Genomic DNA, 10000 nt, shown 5'->3' with positions numbered 1-10000 from the left:
AGAAGGAAACATACAGCGAAGGAATTAGAATAAAAAAAAGGAATAACCAGCGAGCAAGCGAAGAAATAAATGAGAGAATGAAGAACGGAAGAAATGATGCAAAGAAAGAAATAAAGGAAGGAAGGAGAAGGAATCATGATAAAAGCAAGGAAGCAACAGCCATAAGTAACAATATATTAAGATAAGAGACAAGCAGAAGAAAGAGAGTGCAAACGGGGAGGGAGAAAAGAGAGCGAGAGAGAGAGAGAGAAGAAAGGATAAGAATTAGAGTTAGGTAGAGATTGTGTCGTACGATTGTGAGAAAATTGACGAATATTTTGGGGATTTGATAAATATTGACGGGGAAGAGAGAGAGAGAGAGAGAGAGAGAGAGAGAGAGAGAGAGAGAGAGAGAGAGAGAGAGAGAGAGAGAGAGAGAGAGAGAGAGAGAGTGTTTAAAAGGTTTCCAGGTTCAGGAGTTAGTCATCAAAGAAGAAAGTTAGTCAACAGGAACAACCGAGCAAGAGAAAATGAAAAAAAAAAAAAAAATGAAAAGGGAAAAGAAAATATATTAATAACAACAGATAAACACACAAAAAGAGACCAAATAAAATAAAATAGATTACAAAAATTAAATAAATAATCAATAAATATCCGTAGAAGTTTCCCTATGATAAAATACAACATATAATAATAATAATAATAATAATAATAATAATAATAATAATAATGTACTTGTGAAATAAAAAAAAGGAAGAGAAAATAAAAGAAAAGAACTGTAGTGTGTGTGTGTGTGTGTGTGTGTGTGTGTGTGTGTGTGTGTGTGTGTGTGTGTGTGTGTGTGTGTGTGTGTGTGTGTGTGTGTGTGTGTGTGACAGGAAACAAATGAAGGGTGGTGTTACAAAAGCCTTGAGTGACGTCACCTTTTTTCTCTCTTTCTACTCATTAAGGCAAGAATGGAGGACTCTCTCTCTCTCTCTCTCTCTCTCTCTCTCTCTCTCTCTCTCTCTCTCTCTCAAGACAACCAAACCGCACTTAACATTTGATCAGTCTATGTGTGTGTCTATTCGTTAATCATTTTATATTTCTTATTCATTTTTCTATTAACTGAACATATTTTTATGCGTATTTCTGAAAACTTAAAAAAAAAAAAAAACTTCTCCTTTCGTTTCTAAAAAGAGAAAATCGTTAAGTCAATTTTTTTTTCATTAATTTGCAGCGATTTTTCTTGCAACATGAAAAAAAAGTGGAAAAAAAAGAAAATAAAAAGACGAGTGATGATTGTGTTTTTCCTTCTCCGATACAAGAAAAAACAATAAAAGCAAGTCATCGTTTCCTTTACCTTACCATTTCCACGTCATTGTTGTATTCTTGTGACGTCATTCCGTGTTGTGCGTGGTAATACTATTCATGGTGTGCTCATTCACCAATACACTTCACCAGTCTGTTGGCAGCGTTTTCATCAGCGTGTTTTCACCAATATCATCTCTTTTCCGTCTATTCTAGTAAAATTATTATCATTTATCATTATTATTATTATTATTGCTAGTATTATTATCACTACTGTTGTTGGTGTTGTTGTTGTCGTCATCCTTACCATCACCATCATTAACATCATCATCATCATCATCATCATCACTTCACTTGAATTTACTCTCTATTTTTGTGATTCATTTATTCGATTTTACTGTTAATATACAAATTTCCAGACAGCTGTTGTTGGTGTTGTTGTTGTCCTCATCATTAGCATCATCATCATTACCATCATTATCATTAACATCATCATCATCACTTCAGTTGAATTTACTCTCCATTATTTGTGACCTGTTTATTCTATTTACTGTTAATACACAAATTCCCAGGCAGATTTTGAAACTAACTATATTTCATCATCATCATCATCATCATAATTAGCGTTAGTGTTTGAGCAGCGGCCATATTAAATTACATGTATATTTATCTGATTATCTGCTTTACTGGTGACACACTCGCTTTCACTGGTGACATATTCGCTTTCAGGCAGATTTCAAAATAGTACCGTCACTATCATTACGTTCACTGCCATTACTATCACTGCGTCACTTATATATTCCTTCCTTTAACATTTTGAGTAACATGACGCGTTTCCATATTCATTCAGTTTCCTATCTGGTGATTCTAAACAGCTTCAGAAACTCATGTGGGGGATTAAAATAGTGAAGTCTGTGGTCAATAATCTTCTGACCTCCATAGACCCTTCCTAATGTCAATAAAATCGTCTGATCGTACAGAAATTTCAAGGTAAAAATGTGTCTCAGTTCTGAACGGGTTAATAAACTCACTAACAGATTTAAACCACCATCACCACCACCAACACCACCATTTTACTTGCATTCACATTTCATCACACCCAGTAATATATATTTTGCTACTTTTTTGTTCCAGTATCAGAATAATTTTTCCCCGCCACTGATAAACTCACAAAACAATAAAGAGAAAACGAGATAAAAAGAAAATGAAGAAAAAAAAAGAAAACGAGAGTTGGCGTTCTCGTGACAGGCATGATTATTCTGCCAGTACGTTTGAGCCGCCTTTCATTTCGTGTTGTAATGAACGCTGCTCTTCATGTCTGTCCGTGTGAAGCTGACGTGTTCATGTCTGGTGTCACTGCCAACGCTCTTCCTCATCCTCTATCACTTCTCTTCACTCATGTTTCTATCTGTATATTATGAAGTTTTTTTTTTTCTTCTGTGTTTTATTTGGGTCTATTTTTAGTGATTTCTCTCTGTCTGTATCTCTGTCTCTGTCTCTCTCTCTCTCTCTCATCAATAATCCATTCGTTCACTTATCCGCTTCCTTCCTCCCTGACTGTTTATTCATTATGCACTCCTTCACTCCTCCTCTCTCTCTCTCTTTCTTCCTTCTTCTTATTATTATCATCACCCACACTGTAACTTACGCATTGCTTCAAAACACACTCAACACTCAAGACTCAACACCATTTCCTTTCTTCCTCTCTTACGACTTATCTGTTTCTTTGTATTCATTATTAACTCATATCCCTCCACAATCCCCCCATTCCCCATTTCCCTCCCCTTTCCTTTCCCTGTATACGTATAATCCCCACTCCCTCCATTTCCTTTTCCTGTCCTGTCTCTTGTCTTTCTTATCCCTTTCCTCCTCTTGTCTCTCACCCGTTCACTTTTTTTTTTCTTCTTTTCTTTCCTACTTTAAAATGAGAGAGAATTTAGGACACGTGGCTCGGTGAATAGAAAGAGAAAGAGAGAGAGAGAGAGAGAGAGAGAGAGAGAGAGAGAGAGAGAGAGAGAGAGAGAGACTATAAAGGAAGATTATATAAAAAGTAAGGAGTTGATAAAAAGTAGCAGCCAATTTAGTCCCTTCAAGTGTGTTAGGTACTCTCTCTCCTCTTTAAAGGCTGAGTAATAAGGTTCCTCTCCTCCCCCACTGCCTTTTTCTTCCTCTACACCCCACACCCTTCCCTCTTCTCCCCACCCACCCCTCCCCCAAAAAAAAAAAAAAAAAATCAAGAGAAAGGGTGTAGATTCTTTTATGACTTCTCAGCTTCCTAATCTCCTCCTTTCCTGCCTTTTTATCCTTGCTTGGTGTGTCTTCTATCTTTTTTATCTCTCTTCCTTCTTTGTCTAGCATGTACTCTATCTCTTCTATCTTCTCTTCTTCCTTTTTCGCTTCCTTCCTCGTTCGGTAAGCGTCCTCCCTCTTCTGTCTCCTCTTTCCTTCCTTTTCTCCTTGGTTGCTCTGTCTTTCATCTCTCTTACTTCTTAATTCCTTATTCTTTTGTCCTCAAACTCATAAACTACTCTCATTTAGCGTAATTTCTCTTTATATTCTTATCTAGTCATTTTCTTATTCTTTCTTCTTATTCCTTATTCAATTAGTACATTAATTTAATCATTTATTTAATCTTCTGCTCTTACTCTTCCCTAGCGTGTTCACTTTCCTCCCTCATTCTTTCCCAATATCCATGAAACGAGCTATCAATCATTGCATCCTCTGTTCTATTTCCCTCTTCACGATCTCATTTCCCTTATCTCTCTCTCTCTCTCTCTCTCTCTCTCTCTCTCTCTCTCCTCATTCCTTCCTATCATATCAAAAAATCTATCAACCACTCGTTTAATCCACTGTTTTATTTACTTTTTTTTAATACACTAGTTTCCCTCACCACCTCCTTCCTTCTCAGAACATCTTATATTACCCATCCACCCCTTTCCATCACTCAACGCCCACCTCTCTCACATTTTCCTTCCTTACACGTCTTATATCAGTCAAGCCACTCGACCACTCACTTTCCAGCTCCTGTCTCCTTTCCTTCCCTAGATATCGGTTTATCTATCCCTCTGTCATCCACTCTATCTATGTCTGTCTTATTTCTTGTTCTTTCCCCAGACGTGTTATATTAGTTCCGATATTCGCTCCGCACCTATTACTAATCCTCTTTCTTTCATCTTGTCATTTATTTTTTTGGTGGAATAGACAGTATACAAGGAGTAAAGAATAGGTAAAAATGAAGATAATAGGGTGGGTGTACGAATGAAAGAAAGTTAAAAGGTAAAAGATTATCCCCCCTTCCTTCCTTCCTTCCTTTACTAGTCTTCTTATATCAGTCCCTCCACTCTGCCATTGTCTCCTATCTCCGGCCCCCATCGCAGTCCCGCCACGCTCGACGCTCACTTTCCTCTCGCACCTCACACAGCCCGCCACAAAACGCCAAACCTAAATAAGCTTAACTTTGAACCAAAATTTAACATAACACAAACCTAACTTAACTTAAATGCAACCCTAAACCCAATCTAACCCAATATTACCCAGCCTAATCTAACTTTAAATCTAACTTAAACGTAACCTAAGTTTCAACCTAATTTAACTTACTCTACCTCCTTTCTCCCCTCGTTGCGGCTCTTCCACCCACACGGCTTGACACAAAACGACAAACTTAACCTTATATTTAACCTAACTTAATGTTCCTCTTCTCTCGTCGCTATCCGTAAATCTATAACTCCTCTCGTCGCTACCGCTATACCTTAACCTAACCTAACCTAACCTAACTTATCAAAACCCATCCAATCCTAACCATATCTACCCTGACCAAACCTAACCTAACCAAACCTCACCAAGACTAAACTAATCAAACCCAACCAAACCTAATTAAAACTATGCTAAATAAACAATACTTAATCAAGCCAAACCAAACCTCACCAAAAAATAAACCAAATCTAACCTAACCTAACCTAACCTAACCTGATCAACCTCACCCCAAACTAAACCAGACCAAACCAAACTTAACCCAAACTAACTAAACCTCACCAAACTTCATCACACTAAACCTAACCTAACCTAACCACACCTAACGTAACCTAAGCCTTCCCTCCCTTCTCTTGCCGCCGCCGCCGTCACTTCCAACACTCACTCATAGTCGAGGAGCCACTGGTAATCGGCCGTGTCGTGCTCGAACTCCCCGTCGGTGGCTTGGCTTATCACGCTCGCCGACTGGTTGTCTCGGCCGCTGACGTCACCGGTGAACTTGGTGACGTCATCGTTGGGCTGGTGGTGGAGGAGGTGGGCGTGGCCGGGCTGGGCCTCGCTCATCACGTGGTCTGGCGCGGACCCGCCCACTCCAACGCGCCCGACGATCTTCAGGGCATGAATTCCTGCAAGGGAGAGAAGGATGTTAGGTTAGGTGAGGTTTGTGGTTGATGTTAGGTTTGGTAAGGTTAGGTTAAGTTAGGTTAGGTTAGGTTAGGTAACGTAAGGTAAGGTATGGTAAGGTTAGGTAAGGTTAGGTGAGGTTAGTGGTTGATGTTAGGTAAGGTTAGGTGATGTTTGTGATTGATGTTAGGTTTGGTAAGACTAGGTTAAGTTAGGTAAGGTAAGGTAAGGTAAGATAAGGTTAGGTGAGGTTTTTGTGGTTGATGTTAGGTTAGGTGAAGTTTGAGGCTGATGTTATGCTAGGTGAGGTTTGTGGTTGTGGTAAGGCTTGTGGGAGGGAATTATTATTGCTTTTACTTTATTTTTTTTTATGTAATAGATGTACCGGCCAAGGGTCCAAAAATGTATAAAACTAGGCCCACTGATGTGCTAGAGCTAAAGAAAAAAGACAAAAAACTTCAAAATGATCACGTGTAACTTTACTTGTGGCGTGAATACTGTATGTTGAAAAATTAACGTAATGTTACTGCTGCTAATACTAATAGTCTACTAATGCTATTCACTTAGAGGCACAGGGAAAAAAAATCAGGGCTGACAATACATACTATAAAAACTACGCATGTAGGCATCTAAGCGTACACACACACACACACACACACACACACACACACACACACACACACTTGACGTAAAGCCGACGGTCACGAATACAGCACGTGATGCTCAAGACTGTGGTGGTGAACTGAACACACACACACACACACACACACACACACACACACACACACACACACACACACACACACACACACACACACACACACACACACACACACACACACACACACACACACACACACACACACACACTCAGCAAAGCACGAAATTCTGTGGCTAGGCATGGAATCACATTTACAATTACAAGTAGGTAAGAATCTGTATGAAACCTACACTTCTAGATGAAACATGAAACACACTTAGAGTAACACGATAACAGAGAATGAGGAGGGGAGAATGCAACTTAAGAGAGGTAACTGGAGGGAAAAATAGTGAAATAGAGAAACCTTAAAAGACAACAACAAAGAAGAAAACGATCTTATAATCTTCACTGGCAGGAACATAACATTGAAAAATCCGCAGAACATTTTTTTTTCTCGTGCTGCTGAGAATATAGAACACTTTTATGGCAACATTCAGAAACGCCTTCTCCTCTCACTACAACAATTTTCCAAGGCCACAGAGACAACTAGCCGGTTTTTCAAGAGCTTCTACTTTTAATAAACTAGAAATATTGTCAATTTATCACCAGAACCACAAAAATGGTCATAAAAACGCGAGTATCTTTAACCGCAGCCTTTTGGAAAACGGTGACAGGTGAGAGAGCAAAGCGTTTTAGAATACAGGTTAAAATATCTTGCTGTCCGAAATTGCACATGCTTAGAGATAAAACGAGACAAGAAACCCGGAGGCATTCCAGTAATTAACACGATCATGCTGGGAAGATTAAAGATCCGTACTTCACAACAACAAGCATGGCACTCGGAATGAAGATAAGTAGCGTTACTTTGCTTCGGAATGACATGCTGTGAAGTGAATGACAAGGCGGGAAATGAGTGTCGGAAGTCTGTCTTACAAGTTTTTGGTGTCATTTCAGTAATTGTTCCGTGACATCAATAAATTACACTTTTTATATATTTACTATTTTATCTTATTTTTTTGTAGACATCAATGATTAGCTTTCTTTTGTATCTATTTGTCTCTATCTAATTGCTTGTGAGAATCTGTAACTGTATATATATATATATTTCTCATTTACCAGTTCTTATTTAATTCCTTGTAAATAGAAGTAAATTACGTTCTTATTTTTCGTCAATATCACGAAAAAATAAGTCAAAATATTCGCTCATCTGTATTCATTTCCTTGTAAACACGAATCAATAACATGTTCCCATTCACAAATTATATACATTTTATCAACATCGATTAATACAACTTTTTATTTACCTATAGTCTTATCTACGTTATTTTATTATTACAACTATTTTTTGTATATGAATCTGTAACATTCCATCTCCTCCAGGACACGCAAATAACAACGATTACGATAACAACACCAACGAACTAACAATGTTCTACTCAATCACACACACACACACACACACACAGACACACACATACACACTCAAAACACACACTTCAATGGTTCACGGAGAAGAATATCAAGTTTATACAGACACAAGCAGAAAATGCAAATCTGTAATGTAAATTGTGTGGGGGAAAAGAGAGAGAAAGAAAGAAAATAAAAGAAAATTGTAGTGTTTGGCCGTGTGTTCCCTCCACGGCGGCAGGTACACACACAGGTGGAGGTGATGAGGTAGTCACTGCCAGGCGCCGCACCGCTCAGGCTACACGTCACAACACCAAGAACAACAATACAACGACAACAACAGATCCTACGCCTATTGCTATTGCTACAACAACAACGACGACGACAACAACAACTCCATCTCTCATTGCTACTGCTACGACAACCACAACAACTACTACTATTACTGCTACTACTATTTCTACTACAACTATTACTGTTATCAATATTAGTTAAAGATGTATAGAGGAGGTTATAAGTAAAATTGACATCAAGATAAAGATTCACCAGCTCTCTCTCTCTCTCTCTCTCTCTCTCTCTCTCTCTCTACTGATCTTCATATTCGTTTCCTTAATATTTCCTTATGTATAATGGCTCCTCCCTCCCTCCCTCCCTTCCTTCTTTCCTTCCCTCCTTTCATTACTCCATCATTCTCGTTCCCTCTTCTCATTTTCCGTTTCCCTCCCTCCTTCTTTCCTCTTTGCCTTCCCTCCCTGCTCTCTTTCCTTTCCTCCAAATTTTAATCAGAAGTCAGATACATGTCTAGTGTGTGTGTGTGTGTGTGTGTGTGTGTGTGTGTGTGTGTGTGTGTGTGTGTGTGTGTGTGTGTGTAGTAAGGCTGACACCACATCATTCCACACCATTTCCGGTCCGCACACACACACACACACACACACACACACACACACACACACACACACACACACACACACACACACACGTAGACAGAGCATTGCCCCATGTACACCTGCGGGAGACAAACACCTGCACACACACACACACACACACACATCATGACTCTCTCTCTCTCTCTCTGATATTTTCTCAATCAATCTTTCTAGTTCCTCGATCACATCCTCTTCTTCTTCCTCCTCATCCTCTTCCTCCAATGCTCTCTCATTTTAAATACATAATTATCTCTCTTCCTTCCGCTTCTTGAGAACATGAATCGGAGCTAGCTTTAATCTCCTCCTCCTCTCTCTCTCTCTCTCAAATGTATGAAAAATAATGATGATACGATCCGATGGTGACGATAGTGAGGAGGAGGAGGAGGAGGAGGAGGAGGAGGAGGAGGAGGAGGAGGAAAGAAAGAAGAGAAAGAACTGTAGAATCTGGCATCATTATCCTATTACCACAAAAGATTCTCTCTCTCTCTCTCTCTCTCTCTCTCTCTCTCTCTCTCTACTCCGTCAACTTTTCCCCTCCGTGTCTCTCTACCGTGACGGCTCCTCCTCTCCTCCCACCCTCCCTACCCGCTTCCTAGCCCTCCTTCCTTCCTTCCTCCTCTCCCTACGTCTCTTCCTTCCTCCTCCTCCTCCTCTCTTTATTCAGCGTGGCGTAACGATGCTTCTTGTTTGTTTGTTTATTTATTCTGCTTGTTTTGGTGTGTGTGTGTGTGTGTGTGTGTGTGTGTGTGAGTTCGTTGTGGAGAAAATGAGACCTTGTTCTAATTTCTCTCTCACACACACACACACACACACACACACACACACACACACACACACACACACACACACACACACACACACACCTGCTCGTCTTCGTGTCACCTTGTACGGTTACCTGAGCGTGTCCGAGGCAGGTGTGCGGATGCCGGAACCATGTACATCAACCACACACACACACACACACACACACACACACAGATAGGTCTCGTCAGGTAGCCAGGTAGAGTTAAGATGATTGATTACCTGAAGGAATAAAAATGTCACCTGTGCTCTTGTGCCTCAGGTGTGGTTAGTGGTGGTGGTGGTAGTAATATTATTAAAAAGGAAGTTGATTTAATCTCTTCAGTACCATGACGCGTTTCCATATTCCCTCTGCTTACTATATGTTCGATTTCACACAGTTTCCGAAACTTATGTGGGGTATTAAAATAGTAAAGAATCTGGCTATTAATCTTCTGACCTCCATAGACCCTTCCTAATGTCAAGAAAATCGTCTAATCGTACACAAAACTCATGGTAAATAAGCGTCCCAGTACTGAAGAAG

The 10000-nt window shown here is 39.7% G+C and overlaps 1 protein-coding gene across 1 annotated transcript in view; it reads right to left on the bottom strand.

Moving 5' to 3' along the window:
* Positions 1 to 10000, bottom strand: part of LOC123515402 — an 84571-nt gene that overhangs the window by 20443 nt on the left and 54128 nt on the right. The window contains 1 exon segment of the mRNA XM_045273944.1: positions 5405 to 5645. Within this exon segment, the coding sequence (XP_045129879.1) occupies positions 5405 to 5645 (241 nt within the window).

This window comes from Portunus trituberculatus, chromosome 39, assembly GCF_017591435.1.
Source record: "Portunus trituberculatus isolate SZX2019 chromosome 39, ASM1759143v1, whole genome shotgun sequence".
NCBI lineage: Eukaryota > Metazoa > Arthropoda > Malacostraca > Decapoda > Portunidae > Portunus > Portunus trituberculatus.
Note: the sequence above shows the minus strand (reverse complement) of the source record. Positions and strands in the feature narration are given on the sequence as shown.